The sequence below is a fragment of the Meles meles genome, chromosome 12 (assembly GCF_922984935.1).
Source record: "Meles meles chromosome 12, mMelMel3.1 paternal haplotype, whole genome shotgun sequence".
Classification (NCBI taxonomy): domain Eukaryota; kingdom Metazoa; phylum Chordata; class Mammalia; order Carnivora; family Mustelidae; genus Meles; species Meles meles.
Genome location: NC_060077.1, coordinates 11,625,493 through 11,653,242, shown reverse-complemented (window position 1 = coordinate 11,653,242; position 27,750 = coordinate 11,625,493). Strand labels below are relative to the sequence as shown.

The following is a 27,750-nucleotide window of genomic DNA, read 5'->3' as shown; positions in this document are numbered from 1 at the left end:
ATATTAAGGTCTTTGATCCATTTTGAGCTTTTGTATATGGGGTTAAGTTTCCAACTTTGTTCTTTTGCTTGTGTGTAGATACCCGGTCTACTCAGCATGATCATTTAAATCCTTTTATTTTTAACTTGTTTGCTTCTCTGATTCCAAAGTATATCTCAAAAAAAAAACAAAAAAAAAAACAAAAAAAAAAAACAACAAAGTATATCTCTTACAGACAGCTATGGTTGGATCTTTTTTTTTAATCCAGTAAATGTTAACTTTTTTTACTATATCATTATTTTTATATCTGTCACAAATATATTTTGTTTCTTATTTACAAAAATAGATAATGGATAGATTTGCCTATGGATTGTGGTTTCCTGACCCTTGGTCTAGAAGGATTCTGAAGAATTACTTTATTTTATGTATCTATATCCTTATTAACTTAAGGCAGTGTATATATATATATATATATTATATATATATATATATATATATATGTATATATATATGTATGTATATGTATATATGTATATATATGTATATAATATGTATATTATATATACATATATAATATGTATATGTATATAATATGTATATATGTATATAATATGTATATGTATATAATATGTATATGTATAATATGTATATAATATGTATATAATATGTATATTATATATATATGTATATATAATATGTATATTATATATATAATATGTATATTATATATAATATGTATATAAATATATATATAAAATGTGTATATTATATATATTTTTTTAGTATATATATTTCTTTAGCAGAATTCAATCAGGGTGTTTGTCATTGATGCCTTTGAAGTAGTCCATAATTTACTTCAGTGAAGGGTTTTAATATGCCTTCCTATATTCTCCTTGTCATTAAAATATGTGAGAAAATAGGCCATCTACACAGAGAAGAGTTTACAGATGAGAGAGTGGTGCTTCTCCTCCCCAGCCAGGCTTCTAGAGGGCTTAGACTGGTTAGTGTTTATGGCACCGTCCATAGAGGTGCAGGAACAAAACCTGCCAAAGAGGACAAGAGGTGTCAGGAAAACAGAGTTCAGAAATCAGGGCCTTAGATAGGCCTGGTAGTGCCTCTCTTACCTTCTGTAATGTCAAGTGCTAAACCTCCTGTCAGAGCCTCATCAGAGCCTCTACAAGTTGAGCAGTTTTGGCTGTGTATCAGGCAGAGTACCATCTGAATAAGCACCAGCACAGTGAAGAATTTGGTCTAATGTTATTTCTTAGCATGGGCGAATGAACAGCCCTTTGAACAGTCCCATAATTCCATGGAACGAATCTCTTTTCCATGAATTTCCTCTGAGTGTATGTTTTCATTTGAGTTGAGGAAAAGGGGGAGTACAGCAAATGGTTTTATTCCCCCATGAAGCTTAGACTATGCTCTCAACTCCCTCTTCCCAATCCTGTATTCCTCCCTGTCTTCTCAAACACTTCTAAAGGCCATGTGGTGGAAACACGAAGGAGATAGGCGAGTTAAATGGGTAGGTTTGAATTCTGTTTAGGAGGTGGTGACTGGGGACAGAGCCTGGGACCTCCCTGATTGGGCAAGATCTGTCCCTAATCTTCAGTGTAAGGCCGTTAACTTTGATAGCTGGAATGAAGCTAGGGAAGAGGCCAAAGCCATAGATTCTAGTCTTATTAGTCCCTGTAACTCACTGTGTCACCTTGACAAGCTCCTTAACTCCGAAGTTTTTTAGAACCGAGGTTGTGTAATGATCTAACTGATCTTTCCCAAATCAATATCCCTCTATAGCTTTAGTCTACCTTTCTAGTCTCATATTACACAGTTATTGAGCATTTATTATACAGTGAGAACCTTTATCAAGAACTGGACAGCAGAAAAGTGGAGATGACTATTGTAAGCTTATTTTTTTTTTCAAGATTTTATTTTTTTTTCAAGATTTTATTTACTTATTTGACAGAGAGAGATCACAAGCAGGCAGAGAGGCAGGCAGAGAGAAGGGGGAAGCAGGCTCCCTGCTGAGCATAGAGCCTGATGCGGGGCTCGATCCCAGGACCCTGAGATCATGACCCGAGCAGAAGGCAGAGGCTTAACCCACTGACCCACCCAGGCGCCCCTGTAAGCTTATTTTGTAGACTTGCATATTAATTGGGCCGAAGCTCTGTTTTTTATCCCTGAACTTAGCCTTGTGTCTGGCACACACACCAACTGCTCAATGAGTGTGTGTTATATGGACAGATATCCTGTTCCTGTATACTGGGAATCGGGATTCTGTTAGATTCTCATTGCAACAAAACAGTTTGAAAATCTCATGAGTTACAGCCTAATTTCTCAAGGTCTCCGTTGGTTTCCTTTTCTTCCTGTGGAACCCTGAAAAATGAATTTTAGCCTGCCATAACTTAAATATATGGCTTTCATGCCTGAAAGCCTATGGCAACAGAAGCTCAACATATAGTGATTAGACAGGAATTCCATAAAAACTTTCACTAAATCATAGAGGCTGTATCGGGAACTATTGAAAGGCTATTAAAACTAAATAAAACAACTGAAAAAAATAGTAATAGTAGAAGAAAAAAAGTAGTTACACAGTGAATATGACAGTATTTTTGTACTCAAGGTGATGCTGTTAAAAATTAGATAAATTTACTATTATAGTCACTACTACCTTATTTGAACTTTTAAAAGTCTCGATTTATTTAGTTATTTCAACAATTTGATCAACTTCTTCAAGGATATAGGCCTTCTATATCATAGAAGCCTGTATCAAAGCAGTCTTTCTGGAACTTCAGAAAATTTACTGACCATTTCATTTTAGCAATTGAATATCCAGCAGTGAAGCATTTTGAAAGAATATCTTCCTCTCACACTTCCCCAACCCTTGAAAAACATTGAGTATCTTGTGGGTGAGTGAAGAATTTCTTCTTACCCAAAAGTGTTTGCTTTCTCTTTTGCTGGAAAACAGTGCCTGACTTAGTCATTTAGAAGAAATACCTAGTTATAAAGCCAAAAGAATGCAAAGGACTGCTTATTAGTTTCTCTTAGAAAATGAAATACTGGGGTGCCTGGGTGGCTCAGTGGGTTAAGCCTCTGCCTTTGGCTCAGGTCATGATCTCAGGATCCTGGGATTGAGCCCCGCATCGGTCTCTCTGCTCAGTGGGGAGCCTGCTTCCTCCTCCCTCTCCCTGCCTCTCTGCCTTCTTGTGATCTCTTTCTGTCAAATAAATAAATAAAATCTTGTTTAAAAAAAGAAAGAGAATGAGATCCTGAGTGATAAGGTTACCTGTTCCACCCTACTCAATTATTCAGCTTTTTAATTGGAGAATCATTGTCTGCCCCTCCCTTTTCTGTTTTAATAGGAAACCTCCATTTTAGAGGAATACAATATCAATTGGACTCAGAAGCTGGGAGCTGGAATTAGTGGTCCAGTTAGGTAAGAGACCCACATGCAAACTATGGCAGAATTACTCTGCAAAGGGCCTTTTGACATATATCATACTTCAGAAGCATCAGGTGTACCAGATTTGTGACATAGCTTTAATTTAACAAGTGGAGGTATTTATGTAAGGCTTTTCCTCATCCATTTATAAATATATTTAAATGACTGATGCACATGATCTGTAACATAGCATAATTTATGGTATGAGACTGGGGCACCTGGGCAACTCAGTTGGTTAAGTGTTTGACTCCTGATTTTGGCTCAGGTCATGATCTCAGGGTTGTGAGATTGAGCCCTGTGTTGGGGTCACCCTAGGTGTGGAGCCTGCTTAAGATTCTCTCCTTCTCCCTCTGCCCCAACCCCTCATTCTCTCTCTCTCTCTCTCTCTCAGAAAGAAAGAAAAGGATATTGAGACTATGGACCTACTATGAGAGTTTCCTTTAGCTGGCAGAGGCCATCCTTGGCCATTCCTTCCTTGGCCGTCCTCAGTTTGCTTCCACATGGCTCAGGAGCTGAGGCCTGTGCCAGGAGGGTGAAATGGCTTTTCTGCCTCTCCACCTGCTAGCCCTCAGGGCAAGTCTGGATGCACCCAGATATATTCTTGATCACAAGTACATTTCTAAAAGAACGAACTTGTTAAATTAGTTTTCAGTGTAACATAGATGATTTCTGATTGATTATTTTTCCTCCAAATCTAGAGTCTGTGTAAAGAAATCTACTCAAGAACGGTTTGCACTGAAAATTCTTTTTGATCGTCCAAAAGCTAGAAATGAGGTACGACCCTTTATTGCCTTGGTTTGCCTAAATATTTGAAGTGCCTATGAAGTATTCTTTTTACAAGTAAGGCAGCTTCCTGGAGGGAATACAGAGATGCACAAAGAATTTTATATCCACATTTACCCCTTTTTCCTATTCTTGTTACCATTACAAAGTGGTCCCAAAGGCTGTCAGTCTTAACTTCTTTGAACCACCTCTTGTTCTTTTTCAATTAATGTGGTTCTTATACCCTGAAGTATTTAGGTTTACCTCAGCTTGTCCTTATTGGACAAAATCCTGGGAGAGTGGAGGATGGCGACTAGTGTCTTGTAAGTGTGCTGCAGGAGGGCTGTGAGGATGTGTTTCTAGTTCTAAAAAATACACATTTGTTTTAAGTCATGTGGTGAAGACATACTAGTAACATGTGCAGTGGAGGATGTATTCTTTTGCTTAGGGATACATGAATAATTTCTGAAACAAAGTAAGTTATTTGCCAGGTTTTTCATTTCCTAATGAATGGGGCAGCAGAAAGTAAATCTGTTGGTGAGGTGGTATGTTTCCTCTGTTCTCTTTAAGGTACGTCTGCACATGATGTGTGCCACACACCCAAATATAGTTCAAATTATTGAAGTGTTTGCTAACAGTGTACAGTTTCCTCATGAGTCCAGCCCCAGGTAAGACCGCACGGAGGTGATCACCACATGTCCTCTTTACATGTAGGCCAAGGTATAGTGGGGTTTTCTTCTCTTTTGTGCTGTTTTTTTCTGCTCTCCCCTTTCTCTCCATTCCTCCTTCCCTCCCTGCCTGCTTGCTTCCCTCCCCCTTTCTCTCTTCTCTTCTTTTTATTTTGGAAATCTTCAAACATTTGTAAAAGCAGACAGAATTATATAATGAATCCCCAGGTAGCCATCACCCAGCTTCAGCAGTTACCAACTCATTGCCAGTCTTGTTTCATCTCTGCTCCATCCACTCTCTGGTACCCCCCGATTATTGTGATTACTTTCTCTTAAAAAAAAAAAAAAGTATGTAGTGTGGAATTAAAACAGATTCTGTTTCAAATTAGTGAAAGGGGACCAGATAATACTAGGCACTGGCTTAGAGTTGCTATGGCAACAAGCCCTTATTGCTTAGTCTGACATTCCTTTTAAAGGAAGAAATCAACATTATTCTTTTAGCTGCCAAATGTTTGGCAAGCCCACTGGGTGGCATTCTAAGTGTCTTCCAGGGAATTCAAAGTTAAATGAGGTATGATTTCTACTGGGGACTGAGATGTAAACCTATCATCATAGCAATGTGATAGGCACCAAGAAGAGGCCTCCATAAGATATTTTGAGCTTATAAAGGAGAAGAGAGCTGCTGACTATAGGCTGGGGAGGTGAGGTGTCTCACAGAGTGCTTATGTCGTGGCTAGGACTTGAAGGGGGTGGTAGGAGTCTTCCAGGTGGAGAAAGAAGATGGATTTGTAAAAACAAATGGGAAATTATGACTATGTCTCACAACTGTGCTCTGTTGGTGAAAGCATTTGGATAGAAGCTGGAAGCATTTATATCAAAGAATGAATGGTAACCAGAGTTCCGATTTTTTTTTTTTTTTTTTTTTTTACAACATGAGAATTTTTGCTTTTCTTTAGTACCTGTGTAACCCTGTCCAGCAGCTGTCTTGCTGGGTATGCTGTGGGTCACATGGAAAACTAGCATAGTGGGGAGAAGGAGTGTAGAGAGACACACATAGACATAGACACAGACACAGACAGAGAGTGAATAACCAGGGTAGTCCAACACCAGCCAAGTTGAAATTCATGTCCTACACAAAGTCATATTCTATTTTCAATACACTTTCCATCTAGGTGCCCTAAATATGATATAAAAACATGTCACTTAAAGGATCACTCCCCCCTCCCCTTAATATCTAGTAATAACAAGTTAAGTACAGTATCTTCAAAAGGATCATTGTCTTCAGAACTTAATGATTTTACTCTCATTTTAGCTTCTTAGAAAATTTTAGGTGAAGGATATTCCTTATCTGTAGTGTCCAGTTGACAGTGACAAGGGGTCCAACTCCAAGGGGCATGGTAGGGCTAGACTTAGAAAGTAGTTGCACACTTTGTAGATGAGGTATCTTTAGGTTAGCTATTTGATGTTTCAGTTTTTTTTTTTTAACTTAACAAAATCAAATGCTTTCAAACAGGGCTCGACTCTTAATTGTAATGGAGATGATGGAAGGGGGAGAGCTATTTCACAGAATCAGCCAGCACCGGCACTTTACAGAGAAGCAAGCCAGCCAAGTAACAAAGCAGGCAAGTTAACCCCGGGTACCAATCAAACTGCCAACAGCGTTGGTTAACAAGCACAATTTCATGGGGGGGAATAAAAGAAAGCTTGAAGAAAAGCTCTATTTGATCTCTCATTGCCTGCTTTGTTATGTAATCAAAAAAGATGCTTTGACAGGAGAAATGTGACCCCTTATAAGCTTTGGTTGGGGGGGGACTGTACTTTTAAGTGGTTGTCAATTGTTTGCCTATTATAAATTTAAATAAACTCTGAAAGGAAGGTAATCTTTTAATTACTGTGTAGACTGTAGATATCTTTGAGTACGTAGTGTTCAAACACTGTTGGACTTGGAGATAAATTGCTACTGATAACATCTGAAAGATTGGGATAAAAATATCTTCTGGGACAACTGTATACAAGATTTTTTTTTGCTTATGAGTCACCTCATCAGATTTTAATAGAATTCTAAGGTCTTTGTAATTCTGGGTTATTCCTGATTATAGTCTCTCTCTTTTGACATCACATTTTATTGCTAGAAAAATGATTTATGTCACAAATGGTATTAGGAATCTAACTGGAAATAACCTCTTGAAGAGGTGAAAAGCTAACTGCACAAGGGTTATCTTCAGGCTAAGCAAGCAAGGCAAAAAGAAGAAATCAGTTCAATTTGTTCTAAATACAAAATTCTCCCAAATTTTCCATGAGCCTCAAGCATTTTTCTCTCCCTTAAAGCAAGAATTCCTATAAAGTCTGCTCACTGGGCAGGAGCCTCTTGTGGTGTTACTGGAGGACTTGCCCTTCAGGTAGCCCACTTGGCTGTGAGCCCTGGCCATGTGCGGGAGCCTCAGGCATTTTTTGACAACTCCTTTCTGGTAGGAAGGAGCTGATATTTGGAATGCCAAGACAATTCCATACTGACAGTTGAAGAACAGGTAGAATTTGTTCTATTTAATTTTAACAGTTACATCTTGTATTTTTCAAAGTTTCAAGTATTAGGATGTACTCTGAGAATCTCGTATAAAACAAAAACCCTTCCAGCCCACCTAAACAGGTGACGTTTCATTTTAGCAAATGAGATGAGCAAACTGGACCATCAGGAGGGAAAATATGCAGTTAGTGCCTTTCCATTTTTCTTGAAGGCAGAGCCTGGAGTTGAGCTTCCGGACAGTGCGGTTCTCTCCGGAGCCAGCTGTTAGTGCCTGCTGCCTCGCTGGGAGAGCCCAGGCCTGCTGAAGACTGCCCGGCACAGAGTTTACTCTGCCGTGCTGGTTGCATCTCAGAGGAGTGGAATTGGAAGCATTTCATCCTTCCCATTTCGTACAGGATTTAACCATCAGTTTACTCGGACAAAGAAGTGTTTTACTGTTTTATTTACTTATTTTGTTTAATGAAATACAGGTTGCAGCTAAACTAAGCTGAATTCATTTCTATTTCTTGGTACCCAAAGTCTTACTTAATTTCTGCTGTAAAATTGAAAACCAACCACAGTCTGAATGGACTTAATTAAGGATTTTTTTTTTTAAATATCCTGAGTTCTCTAAACCAGAGGTATTAAAGAGCTATCTTTTCTAAGATATGGTTGCTCCATTATGTCCTTTTCCAGATAGCTTTGGCTCTACGGCACTGTCACTTGTTAAACATTGCTCACAGAGACCTCAAGCCTGAAAATCTGCTCTTCAAGGATAACTCGTTGGTGAGATGACTTATTTTTCTGCATCTTAGCGCTGCCGCTCTCAACACAGTTTGGGAATGGGTGGGTGGGTGTAGATTCAGAGTTCTCTGAATCCATGGTGAAGAGGCTTGGAGCCAAGTGCTTCCAGCATCTTACTTTCCCCACTCGTTTCCTTGCTAGAGGCTCAGAGACATTCTGCTATACCCCTGGCATTGATAATGTTGGATGGTACTGATACACATTTGTAAGACTTTAGGTTTTAGATACGATTTGGAGGTGTTTTGGAGAGGGGCAGGAGTCTGTAAGATGTTAAATATTACCTTGAAGTGTAACAGTTGTATTTGCTGTTTGTTAATGCTGATAAGGTGTTTTTTTCTCTCCAGTCTCACTCCCTGCCCTGTGTATCATGTGCCAACAAATAAGCTGCTCTGGCAGTCTTGACGCTGATGCTAAAAGTGAAATCGCACCCTGGATGGGAGACGATGGGCCAGTAGATAGAGTCAGGGAAAGTTGGCTAAGATCTTGATTTTAGTACTGCATATATCAGTCATGAAACAAGGCCAACTGTGAGCGGGGAGAAATTCTTTACCTCTGTGATAGTAAGAAAAATTCCTCAGTATGAATCATTTCTTCAGATGTGAGGACATGCTATTCATAGGCTTTGAGTGTCAGCCAGAAACTCGTGAAAGAGAGCTCAAGGTAACCTGTCTTCCACCTGGATTTTCTGCTAGTGTTTACTGAGGACTCTGGAGAAAGACTCCCATTTATTTTATTTCAGGATGCCCCAGTGAAGTTGTGTGACTTTGGATTTGCCAAAATTGACCAAGGTGACTTGATGACACCTCAATTCACCCCTTATTACGTTGCACCTCAGGTAAGCATTTGCTGTTTCTGCCACAGGATATATCACTGGGCTGTCTGTAGGCATGTTCTTCTCTTTGACAGCACAAGCGGGCATGTATTACCAATGGGAAGGGGAGGGCCCAGTTTCAGAAACCAACAGTCTGCTTAATGAGGTGCAGGCATTTATTTTAAAATCAGCTTCTTTTAAAAACAAGGTAAAATTTATGTACAATAAAATACTCCTACTTTAAGTGTAGTTTGATGACTTTTGACAAACAGATATTCTTGCATGGTCACCACCATGATCAAGGTACGAAACATTTCCATCATGTTAGGAGCTCTTATGTATCTTTGTAGTAGTCTGCCCCAGGTGACCACTGATCTACTTTCTGTCCTTATGGGTTAGTTTTGCCTGTTGTAGAAATTCATATGAATGGAACTCATGTACCTATTGTATTTTGTTTTTGTTTTTTGTTTTAGAGATTTTATTAATTTATTCGACAGAGAGAGAGATCACAAGCAGGCAGAGGCAGGCAGAGAGAGAAGGGAAAGCAGGCTCCGTGCTGAGCAGAGAGCCTGATGCGGGACTCAATCCCAGGACCCTGAGATCATGACCTGAGCCAAAGGCAGAGGCTTAACCCACTGAGCCAACCAGGCGCCCTTACCTATTGTGTTTTACTTCTTTTGCTCAACATGTGTTTGAAATTCATCCACGTTGCTGCATACATCACCAGTTAGTTCTTTTTTGTTGTTAAGTAGTGTTCTATTATAGAGGACTGAACCATGTTTGTTGACTGGTGGCCATTTTGGGTTTTCTAATTTTGACTGTTATGAATAAAGCTGCTAGGAACATTCATTTACAAGTTTTGGGGGACATCTTTTCCAAAATGGTTGTACCATTTTACCTATTCCCCAGTAATATATAAGAGTTCCAGTTTCTTCATGTTCTTACCGTCAACTCATGTTTGTTAGTATATATAATCTTAGTCCTTCTGGTAAGTCCATAGTATTATTTCATTATGGATTTAATTATAACGTTTTCTTAATGGTTACTGTTCTGTATTTTTCCATGTGTTTATTAGATATTCTACTGTGAAATATGGGTACAGTATTTTCTACAACAACCCATAAACTACAGATATAAATCTTACATGCCCATTTTTGGTTTTATAATCGCGAGGTTTAAGAAGTTATTATTTTCTAGATACAAGTTCTTTGTTGTGTTTATGTATTACTTTTTATTGCTATTGTGATGAATTGCCACAAACTTAGTGCCTTAAGGAACACATTTATTTCCTCACAGTTTTGGAGGTTAGAAGTCTGAAACAGTTCAAGGTCTTGTCAGGACTGTGTTCTTCTGAAATCTTTGGCTTTCAATCAGTGAACATGGTAGATCTACTAGGTCTTCATGTTTTTCAGAAATGTTTATATTTCTTAGTGCATAGGTTTTATATATACTTTCTTAAATTTATTCCTATATTTCATATTATTGGATGCTGTTGAAAATTATATTTTTAACAATTTCATTTTCCAGTTGTTGATTGTTTGTAGAAGTACAATTGACTTTTGATTCCTTTTATCTTGATAAATTCACTTATCAATTATAGTAGATTTTTTTGTAGATTTGTTAAAATTTTCTATGTATAAAGTCATGTTGTCTATGAATAATGACAGTTTTACTTTGCTTTTTGCAGGATGTTTGCCTTTTATTTCTTTTTGTTGTCTTACGTACTAGCTGGGACCACTAGCTGATTATAAGGGATTAGAGCAGACATCCTGGCCTCATTCCTGATCTTAGGAAAAAATGCTCAATCTTTTACCATTAACCATATTAACTGTTACATTTTTGTAGATGCCCTTTTTCGGGCTGAGGAGGTTTCTATTTCTAGTTTACTGAAAGGGAATGTATTAAATTCTGTCCAGCGCTTTTTCTGCATCTGTTGGGCTGATAATATATTTTTCTTCTTTATTTTGTTAATATGATGAATTAATTGATTTTTTAAAAGATTTTTATTTTTAAAGATTTTACTTATTTATTTGTCAGAGAGAGAGAGAGAGGGAAAGCAAGTACAAGCAGGGGGAGCAGCAGGCAGAGGGAGAAGCAGGCTCCCCACTGAGCAAGGAGCCTGATGTGGGACTCAATCCCAGGACCCTGGAATCATGGCCTGAGCTGAAAGCAGGCGCTTAACCGACAGAGCCACCCCAGGGCCCCACAATTTATCAATTTTTTAAAATATTTATGGACTCAGCTTTTGGTTTCCTATGTAAGAAATCTTTGTCTCACCCAAGATCACCAAGATTTCCTCCTACAAGTTTTATAGTTTTAGGTTTTACATGTATATGCATGATCCATTTTGATTTAATTTTTATATAATATATGAGTGTGGATCTAAGTTCTTTTTTTTTAGCATTCGGATATCCAGTTCCAGTACCGTTTGTTGAAAAGGCTGTCTTTTCTGCATTGCATTGCTTTTGAGTCTCTTCAAAGATCAATTGAATGAGTGTTAATTTTGGATTTTCTGTTGTTCCAGTGATCTCTTTGTCTGTCTTTACACCAGTACTGTACTGTCTTGATTACTGTGGGTTTATAATAACTATTGAGATAAGGTAGAGTTAGCCCTTTAACTTAGTTCTTTTTCATAGTTGTTTTGGCTATTCTAATTTCTTTGCATTTCTGTATAGACTTTTCTTTTTTAAGATTTTAATTATTTATTAGAGAGAGAGACAGAGAGAGTGACAGAGAACACAGGTGGCAAGGAGAGGGAGAAGCAGGCTTCCTACTGAGCAGGAAGCCTGATGTGGGACTCAATCCCAGGACCCTGAGATCATGACCTTAGCTGAAGGCAGGGCTTAACCCACTGAGCCACTCAGGCACCCCCTTATAAACTTTATAATCAGCTGTTAATTTCTACAAAGGAGTCTGTTGGGATTTTGACTGGGGTTCTTTTAGAGGTATGGTTCAATATGAGGACACTGACATCTGGACAATACTGAGCCTTCTAGCCCATGAGCAAGCTGTATTTCTCCATTTATTTTTGCCTGTAGTTTATCTCAGCAGTATTTGTGTGGTGTTCAGTATACAGGTGTTTCCCATCTTTGTTAGATTTATTCTATGGTCCTATTATAAATGGTATTTTCTTTTTCAGGTTTAATTAATTCGCTTTACTCTTCTTGTATAAAAACACTATGTGGTGGCCATAGCTGGAGCCTGGGTCCTCCGCATGGAGACTCTGATGTGGGTCTTTACAAGATGGTCAGTGAATTCCTGACAGGGAGACTTGGTGAACACAGTCTCTTTCCAGAGTGTTGGGGTAAGGCAGCTGTAGGTCTTGGAGATGGCAAAGTTGCCCCAGGTGACATTGCAGCCCCTGGCTGAGGTGTGGCAGTTGTCAACATCGGCCATCAGCAGCTTTGTGGGCACGGGGCTAAGACCATAGCATGGGTCTGGGTGCCAGGAGGAAGCAGACCAGTGCAGAGTTGCAGCATCCTTGCAGTTGCAAGGAATCTGTGGGGTACACCGGTGTTGTTCCCCTCGGGTTCTCAGTCAGAGGACAATGGAGAACTTGGCCAGGATCATGGCCCCATGGATGGCAATGGTCACCTCCTTGAACACTTAATACCCAGAATAACGTGACTGTTACAGTCCTTGATGGCAACAAGTACCTTGAACCTGATCCACTGGCCAGCACTGGTCTGCTTTTATACAGGCGTAAGGGATGTCTGTGTCTCCAGGAAAAAGTCCATGACCTTGGATGCCTTGATGGGCAGGAAGAAGAGTTAAATCTCTTCCAAGGACTTGATCTTCATGTCCTTGACCTGGGCAAAAACTGAAAAATTGCTGGTTTTAAGAGGTTTTTGAAAGTTTGTGTTTTCTGGAGGGTCTTTTTTTTTTTTTAAATTGTCAAAATTGCCAGTGTCTACTGTCTTTCAGCATTCTTTTTCAATATTCTTTCTCAAGTTATAGGTCATTTGTGTGGTCTTTAGTAAATTGTCCCCTTTGGTCTGACTCTGACAGGTACTGGAGGCACAGAGAAGGCACCAGAAGGAGAAATCTGGCATCATACCTACCTCGCCAACGCCCTACACTTACAACAAGGTAGGGGAAGAGATACTTTCATGCACCCTTCAGGTATAGCCCCTCTACTCCTGTGAAGTGTTTGTGGTTCTCTGAGAATGAATTCTTTGGAATTCTAAGGGAATTCTTATCCCTTAATATTCTTGCCCAAAAGGCCGACAACAGCCATCCATGCAGAAAATTCCTTGGAATTCAGGTTTTTTGTCTGATGAAGTAGGAAATAAGGTTCTTAACAGTTGAGGTTTTGCAGCAGGAGCCAAGGGCAATGATCACCTGCAAGTTATCTGGTTAGTTGTAGTCCACTGACCACATCTCAAAGACATGGTTATCGTGGTTTTTTTTGGTTTTTGTTTTTGTTTTTTTGAGGTGGAGGCCATTTCTGAGAACATTCCATGGCCATTTATGGTACCATTCTTCCCATAAAATACCCAACTTAGAACAGTGTCTACAGCACACGGCAAATGTTCCTGGTCCTATAGTTCTCAGTCTGTAGTCTGTACATCAAGTATCTCTGTTCTAAAACACAAGAGGATTAGGGCCTCTTAAAAGCAGGTCCTAGAGCCGCTGAGTAGATGCTTCTTGGGGACTCATGGCTGAATACAGGTGACAGAGAGGGACCAGAGGGTGGTAAAAGGTAGTAGGTCGGCACTTCTTGGGTCCCACACTGAGAGGGCCCCACATATTCCTATAGTGTATGCACACATATACACACAAGCATACATAAGAAAGAACACACAGGTTCCTCTGCCACTCAGGGCCCTGTGCTCCACCCTGTCACTGGGACAGTGTGACCAAAAACCCTAAACATCTACTTTCATCCGTAACTCTGGTCAGTCCCCAAGAAATCGCTGCTCCACACCTTCTTGCCCTACGAACCCAAAACCATAGTCAGCTCTACCCTTATGTAGTGAGGATTTGAGGGCTGTGCTGATTATGGCATCAGAGTTGGAAACTGCTTCCTGCTTCTTGATACATGCAGGAAGTGAGTGGTAGAAGCACTTAGATGACATTAATTTACTTGCTAAAATTTGCTCAGCATGCATGCAATGGATCCTTGTGTTATATATTATTTTCCAGTAGTATTTTTGTCTTCTTTTTCTGTTCCATTTTGTGAGCCTAGTGGTGCTCATGAATTAGCATGGCGTTCATAAAAATTATACGCTGCAGATGAGTAGCATGTTGGAATAATAAACAACTCATATTACTTTTGAATGTGTATATATGTTAGTTAAGAGATAGTCCTCTTTATATTGGCAACTAAATGAAAACTGAATGCTACATTTGCAAATAACAAATACGTAATCTGATGTAACTAAATTTTTAGAAATTAAATAACTATATCAATCTTAATTTTAAAAAAAGTTGTATCAGCTTCTTCATGTGGAAAGTGAGGGATTTGAACTATTTTTTCAAAGATTTTATTTATTTATTAGAGAGTGAGCGAGCACAAGTAAGTAGAGCAACAGGCAGAGGGAGAGGGAGAAGCAGGCTCCCCACTGAGCAAGAAGTCTGATGTGGGGCTCAATCCCAGGACTCTGGGCTCATAACCAGAACCAAAGACAGATTCTTAATTGACTGAGCCACCCAGTTGCCCTAGTTTGAACTATTTTTAAGATTCCTTTCACCTCTATAATTTTTTTTTAAAAAGATTTTATTTATTTATTTGACAGAGATCACAAGTAGGCAGAGAGGCAGACAGAGAGAAAGGAGGAAGCAGGCTCCCCGCTGAGCAGAGAGCCTGATGGGGGGGCCTGATCCCAGGACCCTGGGATCATGACCTGAGCCGAAGGCAGAGGCTTTAACCCACTGAGCCACTTAGGCGCCCCATCACCTCTATAATTTTTTAAGATTTCATTTATTTACTTGAGAGAGAGCATGAGCAGGGTGAGGGCACAGAGGGATAAGCAGACTCCCTGCTGAGCAGGACCCTAGGATCATGACCTGAACTGAAGGCAGACACTTAACCAGCTGAGCCACCCAGGCACCTCACCTCTATAATTTTGTAATTATGTTCTGTAGCATGGGTTGTGTCATCTACAAATATCCATTAGTATTAGGCAAAAACATGGGTTAGAGTATCTATGGTAGAGAGGAAGGTTGGTTCCCTTAGGACTTGAAACTTTTCTATTCTTTGTTAATTGATTTTTTTTTTTTAAACCACCCAAGAATCCAATTTTATTACACGTCTCAGATTTGCATTTTTTTAATGTATCCATTTTGTGCTTATATTATTTTATTTTATTTTATTTTTTTTACTTTGTGCTTTTTTTTTTTTTAGATTTTACTTATTTATTTGATAGACAGAGATCACAAGTAGGCAGAGAGGCAGGCAGAGAGAGAGAGGGAAGCAGACTCCTTGCTGAGCAGAGAGCCCGATGTGGGGCTCGATCCCAGGACCCTGGGATCATGACCTGAGCTGAAGGCAGAGGCTTTAACCCACTGAGCCACCCAGGTGCCCCTGTTAATTGATTTTTGATGATAGCAGCCTGTGTAAGGGGCTGTTTCTGGGCTGGTCCTTTATTTTGGGGCTGTGCCTCTGCTGTAAGTGACTATTTTAATTTTCTTTTCAGAGCTGTGACTTGTGGTCCCTAGGGGTGATTATCTACGTGATGTTGTGTGGATACCCTCCTTTTTACTCCAAACACCACAGCCGGACTATCCCAAAGGATATGCGGAGAAAGATCATGACAGGCAGTTTTGAGTTCCCAGAAGAAGAGTGGAGCCAGATTTCAGAGATGGCCAAAGATGTTGTGAGGAAGTGAGTACCCAGGCTGTGGGGCAGGGAGGCCAAGGAGGCCTCAAAATGGCGGATCACCAGGGAAAAGTCATTGGTTTCCCAGGCATGCACCTTCCCCTTGGTGCTTCATAGAAATCTTATCCCTGGAGCCTGAGATGAGAGCTCTTCATGTCCACACCTTGGTGAAAATGGGAGCTTTGCTCCCTCTTGTTGTATTCTTAGAATTTGTCCCCAGGCTGTGAATCCGGATCCCTTGGGGCATTAATTTAGGAACTTAAATGGTAAGCCCCATGGTGTGCCCTTCCTGAATGTTAGCCAGTCATGTGGAACAGACATGGCGTCAGGAACTGAACTCGGGCTAAGATGACAATGACATTTGTCTTTTCATTCCTTAGCTGCTGTGGGGAGGAGGTGGCTGATTGTGTGGGCCTCTAGCCTCCCCACTGCTAAGATAAATTTAGAAGATTCAGTGCTAGTGAGTGGTTAAGGGAGAGTTGACAGAGTACTTTTGTAGCTGAAGGGCTAGGTAAGAAATCAGACCTAAATTTGATGTATATTTTCTTTTCCTGCCCACCTGTGTGGGAGGCTTAGCTGCCAGGGATTTGGCATTCTTCTTGTATTCCTACTGCTTGGTGTTCACTGAGTAATTTTTCCTCTTTTGGTTTCAGTTTCTTCATCTGTAATATGATGAAGGAAGGCATTAAAGGGGGAGTGCCTGGGAGGTTTCTCCTGACAGTACAACCATTTCTCTATGGAGATTACTCCCTTTCAATAGAGAGCTTGTCCTGTTGGTTGAAAAATATGTATATAAAGATAGACTAGTTTCTAAAATATACAAGTAAAAGTTTTTAGGATGGTGGAGCAATGTTTAAAGCATCACTTGTCTTCCCTTGCTGTTTCCACACTGTATTCTCAGCTACTTAACCAAAACATCAATATCCTCTAAGTGGTTCTTGTCAGTTCTATAGAATATATTTCCTGTCCATAGAGCAGGATTATCTTCTTTCAGCTTTGGGACTCTTTTCTAAATAATCATTTCTTCAGAATCCGAAGCTGTTTGTTCAGAATGATCTAGAAGGTTGCAGAGAACCTGAAAGAGCAAGTATGCATGTTGTCCTGACTGACATTTACGAGGTGAGGATGTGTAGTTGGAAGGAGGGGCTAAAAAGGCCAGGGAACATGCGGAGGTGGGCCGAGAACTGCATCAGCATGAATGGACAAGATGTGAAGAAGTGGGATCAAAAAGCAGATGGTGCAGAGCAATACATGCAGCTTAGAAGGAAATGCCATCCCCTTATCAGAGACTTTAGATTTTTGGCTTTTGAATATTTCCGGAATAAAGTGTTCATGTCCTGCCATATGGTGACATCTAGCAGTTTTATCACAAGTAGCAACCTGGACTTTCACAACCACATGACCCCTCAACTAATTTTGTAGCCACTGTTAGCCAAAAGAGCCCTTTGAGTCCCTTTAGGAAACTGGAACCCACTGTCCTAAAAACATAGATGTGGGAGATTCAAGTCTCAGGAACTATAAGCTATATGTAGGCTTATTGAACCTAGAACTCAGTCTGCAGTTATCACTGGATTAAGCCTTATCCTACAGTTTTTATCTTACTCTGCCTAGCGTAGAAAGGACTTACCAAAGGATACAGTGCCTTCACCACTAGGGGTTAGGTACCCCCACCCCTGCCAACAGATGGAAAACCGAGGCTCGTAGGAGTTGGTAGAAAGTCAAAAGTTGGAGCTGGTTAGAACCAGACCCAGGAACTTCCTGGCCTTCTGAAAGCAACTCTGTTGGGCTTTTCTCTACAGGCTCTTGAAGGTCAAACCAGAGGAAAGACTCACCATTGAGGGAGTATTGGACCACCCGTGGCTCAACTCGACTGAGGCCTTGGATAATGTGCTACCATCTGCTCAACTGATGATGGATAAGGTTTCGAATGTGCTTACTTTGTTCGCCAAAAAGGCTGTGTTGAGAAGGAATGCTGGGACAAGGCTCAGGGAGGGGTCAAAGGCAGAGCAATGCAGAGAACTCAGTCTTTCCCAGAGAGACATCCCTGCTTTCCTGAAAATCAGGATCTGAAATAAAAGCTTCTTTGCGTAAAAGACCAGATCAAGGCCCGGTAAATATACACTAAGTGAAAACTGAAATCCTCCATATTTGTGCTTTGGGGTTGGCAGGGGCACGGTGTACTATGAGACAACCTCCTTTCCCCCAAGGGGCTTAAACAAGACTGGAAAGACCAATTTATATGAAATAAGGAGGGAACATTTCAGATATCAGAAGTTTGCATGCTACCTTTTCTACGAATGCTGTGGGAATTCAGAAAAAGAGAACATCTTTGAAGGGCTGTAATTAGGGAAGGGTTCCTAAAGAGAAGGCAAAACCCCTTATATTTATTAATTACTGCATGGCAGTTTTTAACCTATTCCCATTAGTTTAGGCATGAGCTGCCTTTAAAAATTTGAGTAGAGAACATACGTCGCCAAATGAGCCACAGGAGCACGTGGAGCTACAGTGAGCTCTGGCAGGAGCAAACGAGTACTGACCGAAGTGCATCCGTGGGGAAAACCACCTGGCTTCATTAATGGGAAGTCAGTGAAATATATGTGGCAGGGCCAGGCTTTGAAAGTACACAGAGGGACTTAAGTCTTAGTAGCACATAACTGAGAGGCCACTGTCAATTTTGGGGAAGAGATTTGCCACAGGGAAGGTATTTAGGGATGGTCAGCCAGACTTGCAGACTTGTCAACCCAAGACTTCTGCAGCCATCGGCAAGCCTGGGACAGCTCTGGAGCAGAGAAGTAGAGACAAGGGAATAGGCTCAGTATTTTTGAAGACAAATTTCTACAATTTGGGGTGACTTACTAGATAATAAAGAGATAATGCGCACTATATCTAGTGATCTTATTGACAGATAGAGGGAAATCAGGATCAAGGCTCGTTTAGGTCAAGGGAAGTCTCTTAGGTTTTATTTATTTATTTATTTAAAATTTTATTTATTTACTTGACAGAGATTACAAGTAGGCAGAGAGGCAGGCGGAGAGAGAGGAGGAAGCAGGCTCTCCGCTGAGCAGAGAGCCCGATGCAGAGCTTGATCCCAGGGCCCTGAGATCATGACCTGAGCCAAAGGCAGAAGCTTTACCCACTGAGTCACCCAGGCACCCCTTTTAGGTTTTAGATATTGCTTAGATGGACACGCAGATGAATGACGTGTTGTGTGGGACCGTAGTATGGTTGAGAGGTAAAGGCAGAGAAACAGGCTTATGTCTTACCCACTTAGAAGCGAGGGGAATTGAAGTGTAAGAAAGTAAGGGGATAGGAAAAAAATAATTATTTTTTTCCTAAAGATTTTATTTATTTATTTGAGAGAGAGAGCAGGAGCCAAGGGGCAGGGAGGGATAGAGGGAGAGGGAGAAGGACAAGTAGACTCCCCACTGAGTGGGGAGCCCGCCATGGGGCTCAATCCTAGGACCCTAAGATCATGATCTAAGCCAAAATCAGACGCTTAACCAACTGAGCCACCCAGACGCCCAGGAAAAAAGAATCCTAAGACCTCCCTTAGTTTTGCTGTAGTATGGGAAAGAAAGAACTGGAAAGAGCAGAGTTTTCTGCCATCTCTGATTTGTGTATGGTTGTCTTTCTGGTTTAAATATGCCTAGTAGGGCGCCTGGGTGGCTTAGTGGGTTAAGCCTCTGCCTTCAGCTCAGGTCATGATCTCAGGGTCCTGGGATCGAGCATCAGCCTGTCTGCTCAGCAGGGAGCCTGCTTCCCACTCTCTCTCTGCATGCCTCTCTGCCTACTTGTGATCTCTGTCTGTCAAATTAATAAATTAAAAAAAAGTAAGTAAGTAAATCAATAAATAAGCCTAGTAGCCCAGAATTGGTTTGATCGATCCAAAATCCTAAGGGATTGCTTAGATCAGCACATGGGGTTAGTGTGGCTTTCCTCAAAATCTTGAAATTGAAGAAATAAGATTGCTTTCTGGAGTTACTGTAGAATTAGTATATAATGAAGCCAAAATATGGATGTGCAGAATCTTTTAAGAGTGGCCCCTAGGCCTATAAGGTGGAACTGCAAGGTGACAGTATATTCCCATTTGTAAAGGAATTATGGGGTCATGATGTGAGTTGAAGTGTAGAAAACTAAATGTGAAGTGTAGAAAAATGGCCATGTATGCAGTTGTTAAATAGTGTCCATCTAAGCCTGCCTAGGAGGTGGAACCTGAGCTCACAAACCTGAGCTATTCTCATCTCTCCAGTTGGGCCATCACTGGTAAGGGTGATTTGAAGATCCAGTAAAGTATAGCCAGAGCCAGCTATTACAGTTCCTTTAAATGAGTTCAAACTCTACCTGCTCTAATTGCATGCTTAAGAGGGAACTAACTACTTTTTAAAATTGTCAAATTTTATTGTTGAAATTAAAGTAATAACAGAGGTGTATCTTTTTAAAAAGCATAAATCCCTTTTCATTCCTCTGCCTCAGTCTCATCCCTCAGAGATGAGGTCATCTCTGGCTTAGTATCCTATCCTTCCTCATCTTTTTCTGGGGAGACTCACATCTACTCACTTTGTCCTTTTTTAAAATATAAACATGGAATCATCTTGTTCTTAGAAAGCTTTCTGCTGATTATTTACCTTCCTTAATTGGTATGCCCATATTAAGAGCCCGAACTGGTCATAAAGACACAGGCTTCAAAAGTTCTAGACTCCATGACAGTTATTTCTCATTGTAAATTAATTGACTGACTTGTAGATGAGTTCCTGAGGATCTACTTGCTTATCATATGAAGTGGTTGGGGTTCTGAGCCATTGGGGCTGAAGTGACTGTCCACACTGTGGGGCAGTGAGTAAATGCCACTGTGGGAGGCTTCTTGGGCACAGCTTACCACCCTTTCCCTGATGTACATGAATGCCTCTTTTTACACTTGCTCTTGCCAATGACTGTGAACATGAGTCTGTTAGTATTTCTTACTTGCATTAATGTCCTTGTGGCAGGAGGAAGGGCTAGCTGTTGTATGGCCCTTGGTTTGCCTGGTATTCCCTGGGCTTGCTAGTCCATGGAGAAGAATGCTCTGGCTTATCAAAATGTGTATACTGCCAGCATTACAGCGAAATTGCCTTTTTAGTTCTTGTAGCTTCTCCTTCGCAGTTTCTTAGATTAGCTTTTTAGGTGCCCTGAAGTGAGCGTGAAAACTGATGACAGTGTTTACATTCAGGCGGTGGTTGCAGGAATCCAGCAGGCTCACGCAGAACAGTTGGCCAACATGAGAATCCAGGATCTGAAAGTCAGCCTCAAACCCCTTCACTCTGTGAACAACCCCATTCTGAGGAAGAGGAAATTACTCGGGTAACTGATTATTCCGTGGATTCTCTTTCATGGCTGGTGTGACTGAGTGCAGGGTTCTGGAAGGTCAGCCAGGGGTTTGCCCTTTTGCTACCTCTTATGAGGGTGGAAAGGATAAGCCCTTTAAATAGCATCAGAAGTTGGAGACACTCTGTTGTTAATTATTTATCCAAAAAATGTTCTGCCTTATGTTTAGAGTTAACTTTGTGTTTAGAGTTAACCAAACCTAGAGAGTTGGTTTTTGACATTTCACCTTGTTATTCTCTCTCTTCCGAACTTTTAAAGCACCAAGCCAAAGGACGGTGTTTATATCCACGACCGTGAGAATGGAGCCGAGGATTCAAACGTTGCCTTGGAAAAGCTCCGAGACGTGATTGCTCAGTGTATTCTCCCCCAGGCTGGTAAAGGTCACGCCATTTATGAATGTTCCGCGTACGTGGGTGCACATGCTAGAAGGAGCAGTTTAATTTGAGGTTGTCTTCCTCATCTTTGTGTTCTAAGAGAATAAGTACATTATATAAGTTATTCCGTGTCCACTAAAAAGAGATGGCAGTGGGAACTCAGAAAGGTGGTAAGTTCTGCCCCCCTTTAGTTTTCTGTGAAACTGCTAGTTGAGGGTTAATTACCAGTATCTGGTGCAGCATGCAGTTTTGTGTTTTCTTTGTTTGTTAACGAGGGCGCAGGACAGAAGATGAAGAACAGAAAATGTGGACAGGGTCTGGATCAGCTTATGAAGGTCAGGAAACATTTCTAGAGCCTTTAGAGTGCAAGGCTGTCATTAACTCGTGAATATAAAGAGAGTACCTCCCAGAAGTTCAGAAGTGCCCCTTGCTGCTACATGTATCATGGCCAGACTGTGACTTGTACATGTCTCCTTTTGAGTGAGAGCTTTCTTTTAGTGCAATCTCTCCATTCAGTGGGGTATAATGGGCTCTTCTCAGCAGATGAATGGGATGCCTCAAGTAGGCACCCAGAAAACTATCTAAATTCCTTGGGTTTTCAGAGAATTCACATAGCGTATATAGATAGCTTCCAAAGTAAGAAAAGAGCTTAGGAGAAAGAAAGTGGTCCACTCAGCCTTGTTCTCCCTTCTTCTGGTTTCTTAGATTAACCATGTGTTTTTGCTCAGCAGCAGAGTCTGATTCTGCCTACTCCCCATACCCTAGTGCTAAGACCCTGGGGACGTCAGAAGATTTGTGTGAGGCTGTCAGAGTAGAAGAATGCAAAGCCCAGAAGTGGCCTACATGTAATGTAGAGACTGGTAGTAACAACAGTGTCAAAAGTTTGTGCCTTTACTCATCACTTCTCAAGAAGTTGGAGATGGTGTCCTTCCATCTCTGACACTTAAAATCCCATGATGCCACTGGAAAACACAACTACTTCTTCATCTTTATCAATAGGAGAGAATGAAGATGAAAAATTGAATGAAGTAATGCAGGAGGCTTGGAAGTATAACCGGGAATGCAAACTTCTAAGAGATACTCTGCAAAGCTTCAGCTGGAATGGTAGGAAAATCCTTCCTTTCTTCATTGATGCAGAGAAGTGACTATGTGTAGAACATGAAGGATCTTTGGGGGCTGAGCTGGGGCTGTTTTGAGGTGAAGTGAGGCTAGAGAGTGAGAAGGGTATTGTGGGTGGGGGTTCGTCCTACATTAACTGCATAGGCATATCTGGATGTCTGGCCCTGTCACTTGTTTTACAGAATTCAGATAAACAGTGTGCTGCAGATTCAACCCTGCAGAGTCCCTGTCATACACCACGTTGGTACTTTATTGGGTCCCTGTCAGGAATCTCAGCTCCACACATTTGGAGGCTGACTGGCTTCTTTTTTACATTTCAGGTCGTGGATTCACAGATAAAGTAGATCGACTAAAACTGGCAGAAATTGTGAAGCAAGTGATAGAAGAGCAAACTATGTCCCACGAATCCCAATAATGACAGCTTCAGACTTTGTTTTTTTAACAATTTGAAAAATTCTTCTTTAATGTATAAAGTAATTTTTATGTAAATTAATAAATCGTAATTTCATTTCCACATTATCTAAAGACGCTGTATAAATTTAGATACAGGATTTATTCATAGTATAGTTCATTTGTTTGTTTTTAAGAAAAGTTCAGTTCCTAGAGATACACTCTTACTCTAGGACTGCTTTCTCATACGTTTGTAAGATGACAGGCGGTATCGTCAAACAAGATTATTTTATTTGTAATAAAGTGTACAAAAACCATTTGCTGGTGGTAGACAAAGGACTGACTATACTGACCTGTCTCTTTAGTAAACAGTTGAATCAAGTACCGTGGAATCTGGTTTCACTTGCCCTGTGTATTTGCTTTCTGCACTATGGGTAGACTATCTCTGCTGCCAAAAAATTTTTGTGAATCCATACTGTAGACGGCCTGCTGGAACCCACAGGATACCAACTCCCATGACGGAAGAGGCAGGTAGCAGAGTCCTCATTTTTCTTGTCCCTAATTATTTCAAGAAAAGTGGTAACATTTCTTTTTTATTGTATCTTTCAAAAGGTATCGGTGTACTTCTTAAATCTGAATGTTCTTTTCACGTAGAACCAGAGCTTCCTTCTGGTCGTCTGAGATCCCTCTTAGTCGTCTCCCCTTCCTCATGGACCTCCCTGAGCTCTGTTGCTTTTTCTTCCTTTTCTCTGTTCTCTTGGCTCTTTTTATTGGATGATTTTTCTGAGAAAAAGTTACATACATGTAAACTGAACTATTGGGTTAGCACCTAAGGAGAGAAAAAAACCTGATTCTGCCTACTCCCCATACCCCAGTGCTAAGACCAGGTTTTTTCTCTCAAACATGCCACTTTACTGTCGAATGCTTTGGCCTGTGCTTCATGTGGGCGTGCCCGGGCTGTAGTTATTTGTTCCGTACTGTCATTTTCAGGAAGGGTAGTTCTGGCCCAGAGATCAGCTGTTTGAACAGAAAGCAAGGCCGGATGCTTTTTATTGTTTTCTATTGTGCTCATGGGCTTCCATAAACCCTTTTTATTTTTTTGTTTGTTTATTGTAGCAGTTTTGGGTGGGTGCCTGTGTTGGTAAATAGAAGGTCTAGCAGGCAAATTGCATTATAGGGCAGAGGAAGACGATCTGTAGGCAAGTTCTTCGCTTTCATCCCATCACATTCTCTTCGACCAAAATTGATCTCACAGAGCTCACTTACTTTTGCAACTCTTCCACTTGGCTGAGTTTGTCTTCAGGATGACATTTGGTTCATTTGCCCCATATGTATGTGACTGACTGGAAATGTAGGATAAAAACACAAAGTATTTTGTAAGAATTACCTTATTACATTGGGTAATAGATATTTTTTGAGGTAAGGCTCCCTAATCTTAGGTGATGAATAACTGTTGTGAATGTATACCATGTAAGAAGAATTCAGTATTTTTTTTTTACGATTTTATTTATTTATTTGAGAGGGGAGCATGAGCAGGGGGAGGGGCAGAGGGAGAAGCAGACTCCCCGCTGAGTAGGGAGCCTGGAATCATGATCTGAGTGAAGGCAGAGGCTTAACAACTGAGCCACCCAGGCACCCTGAGAATTCAATACTTTTTTTTTTTTTTTTAAAGATTTTATCCATTTATTTAACAGACAGAGATCACAAGTAGGCGGGGTGGGGGGGGGCAAGCTCACTGCTGAGCAGAGAGCCTGACGTGGGGCTCAATCCCAGGATCCTGGGATCATGACCTGAGCTGAAGTCAGAGGCTTTAACCCACCGAGCCATCCAGGTGCCCTGAGAATTCAATACTTTTAAACATGGCAAAATCTAAGAGTTAGGCAGCAGAGGAAAACAAAAGGTTTTCTTATTTACTGACTTGAAGACTTAGCTGAGAGTTGAATTAAGTGCTGAATCAAATTATTGTTTTTTAATGAAATGCAGTCTTACAAATCACTGCAGTCAGGAAAACTCTGTACTTATTTCTAGAACAACTGAATGTTCACCTGTTTTTCTCAGTGTCGAGGTATTGGCTGAAGAGAGGAAGGCCATAGTTAGCTTTGTTACTCTTCAGAGGAAACTTCTGGTATGCCCTATCTACCATTCCCTTCTCAATTTTTTACTTAGGTGTCTTCCAAAGGCTCAGGATAACTTTTTTCCATTAGTGTGTGGTGAATTTTAGGCATGAGCTAGGACATCCAAAATAGTGCTTCTTTTTACTCAGAGAGCAGCAGTTGCCCGTGTCTTAGTCTTACCAGACTGAATTAATCTGGCCCCCAAAATAAATGCTACGTCCATACATGTCCACACGAGAGTACCATGCTGGAAGTTTATGAATGCCCTGGAGGATGATCCAGTTGTTGTGATATAAAAGTGGGTCCTACTTGGGACTCTTGACAAAACAGTAGTCCCCAAAGGACTCTGCACTGTTTGATCTTCCAAGTGGGCTTTTATTTGTGGAGTTTGTAGGCTAGTAGCAAATCCTGCTTTACGTCAGGTTGACTAATAAGGCAAATTTCACATGTAACTGGTAGTGAAACAGAATTGTCCTCATCTCTTCCAGCCTCTAAATGCTTCTACCTGCGGGGCGCCTGGGTGGCTCAGTCAGTCAAGCGTCTGTCTTCGGGTCATGATCCTAGGGTCGGTCCTTGGATTGATCCCCGCATAGGCTCCCTGCTCAGCGGGAAGCCTGCTTCTCCCTCTCCCACACCCCCTGCTTGTGTTCCCTCTCTCGCTGTCTGTCTCTCTCTTTGTCAAGTAAATAAATAAAATCTTTAAATGCTCATACCCGTAGGAAGTCATATTGTAATTACAACTTTTGTAGGCATTCAAGAAATTCAAGATTTCCCACATGATTTGCTAACCCTCTGTTTAACTAAAACCATTATTTACCACTCAGATGCCTATGGACTTCACCATAGTTATAAGATCTGCTTGATGTAAAACAGTTTGTGTATCTTCCTGGTTAATATATTGTATGAGCATAGGAGAATACCTTTCAGAAATTTATTTTTTGAAACATAAGAGGATAGCTTTTTAGCTTTTTTTTTTTTTAAAGATTTATTTATTTGAGGGGTGGCTGGGAGGCTCAAAGGGCCTCTGCCTTTGGCTTGGGCCGTGGTCTCGAGGTCCTGGGATCGAGCATCAGCCTGTCTGCTCAGCAGGGAGCCTGCTTCCCACTCTCTCTCTCTGCCTGCCTCTCTGCCTACTTGTGATCTCTGTCTGTCAAATAAATAAATAAAAAATCTCAAAAAAAAAAAAAAGATTTATTTGAGAGGGAAAGAGAGTGCAGGCAGGGGGAGGAACAGAGGGAGAAGGACAACTAGACTCCATGCTGAGCCCAAGAGCTAGATCTCATGACCCTGAGATCACGACCTGAGCAGAAATCAAGAGTTAGATGCTTAACCAACTGAGTCAGCCAGGCGCCCTGCTTTTTAGCTCTTCAAAGCTAAAAATGGATATAGTTTTTAGGGGCGCCTGGCTGGCTCAGTTGGTAGCGGCTGCAACTCTTGATCTCAGGGTTAGGAGTTTGAACCCCACAATCGGCATAGAACTTACTTAAGAAATAAAAAGAAAATTAAAATGATAGCTTTTAAAAAGAGCTTGTTGTATTAATGTGAGAAAGAACAAATTGAAGGAATTATTGGTTAAAGAATGCAAGTGATCTAAGTCAGATCTTGTGTGTGAATGTTTATGTGCATGTGTATTTTTTGAAGAAAATGTTTCAATTTGAGAATTAGAAAATTGGATATGCTTAGTTACAATTTTTATTTTAAAAATAGAAGTGTTCTTTCATTATTGATTTGATTATTTTATCCTAGAAAATGACTGCCTAATTTGCCCTGCCTGTTTGTGGTTCAAATAAGGGAAATACCTTAAGTCTGATGATTTCCAAATTATATAATTTTGAGAGGCTTTCTCCTCTTATATAAAATAAAAGAAGAAGTCCAGCTAGAAATCATTTTACCTTTTGCTATAAATTTTTTAGTGGATTTGTGATATAACAGTGCAAGTTCTATTGCCAGATCCTAATGATAAATTTCAAAATCTGTATTAGGAATTAAATATTATTGAGTTGATCTGCTTTCCTGCTCATATCTGAGATCTTGTGGTATTGAACCATTCCTTTTTCTTAAATTTGATATAGCAAGCATGAGTGGGGGGAGGCGCAGAAGCAGAAGGAGAGAGAGAATCTCAAGCACCCTCCTCGCTGAGCAGAGCCTGATGCAGGGCTCCATCTCACGACCCTGAGAGGAGTCAGGATGCTCAACGGACTGAGCCATGCAGGTGACCCTGTACCATTCCTTTTTGAGTTAGGGCATATCCCCATTTTTTAGTGCTACTTGTAGTCATAACCTTTATTTTAAAGGTTTTATATTGTAAATATTTGACTTGATATAAAATTATTTTTATGCAGGGTAACATATACAGTCTTAGTTTATCAGAGAATAACTACAAGAAAAGTAAATGGATAAGGCTTCCCCCCCCTTTTAAAATTACTGCTAAATACACGAGGAAATTGACACAAAACCAAATCCAAGGACTTATATAGACATTACAGTTTAATTTTAGTTATAAGAGTGAAAAAATATTTTAAAAATTCTTATACAGTCCATTTTTTATTTTCTTGATGAAACGGTAACTGGGTATCTAATCAGAGTTTGTTTTTATGTTGGGGCAG

At 40.5% G+C, this 27,750-nt stretch overlaps 1 protein-coding gene and 1 pseudogene across 6 annotated transcripts in view; one reads left to right on the top strand and one right to left on the bottom strand.

Moving 5' to 3' along the window:
- The window catches only part of MAPKAPK5 (MAPK activated protein kinase 5), a 34,275-nt gene extending 10,928 nt beyond the window's left edge, over positions 1-23,347 (top strand). For 4 of the 6 annotated variants that reach the window (XM_046024458.1, XM_046024456.1, XM_046024454.1 and 1 more), the window contains 13 exons: positions 3,339-3,412; positions 4,117-4,192; positions 4,751-4,848; positions 6,362-6,470; positions 8,048-8,137; positions 8,895-8,990; positions 12,975-13,055; positions 15,605-15,792; positions 17,586-17,706; positions 20,993-21,123; positions 21,406-21,527; positions 22,521-22,625; positions 22,961-23,347. In XM_046024458.1, coding sequence (XP_045880414.1) covers positions 4,763-4,848; positions 6,362-6,470; positions 8,048-8,137; positions 8,895-8,990; positions 12,975-13,055; positions 15,605-15,792; positions 17,586-17,706; positions 20,993-21,123; positions 21,406-21,527; positions 22,521-22,625; positions 22,961-23,055 — 1,224 coding nt within the window. In that variant the 5' untranslated portion in view covers positions 3,339-3,412; positions 4,117-4,192; positions 4,751-4,762 and the 3' untranslated portion in view covers positions 23,056-23,347. The remainder of the gene's footprint in view (positions 1-3,338; positions 3,413-4,116; positions 4,193-4,750; positions 4,849-6,361; positions 6,471-8,047; positions 8,138-8,894; positions 8,991-12,974; positions 13,056-15,604; positions 15,793-17,585; positions 17,707-20,992; positions 21,124-21,405; positions 21,528-22,520; positions 22,626-22,960) is intronic. The other 2 variants (XM_046024455.1, XM_046024459.1) reach the window with 2 other exon arrangements.
- On the bottom strand, positions 11,735-12,981 carry LOC123953974 (annotated as a pseudogene).
- Positions 23,348-27,750: the final 4,403 nt, after the last annotated feature.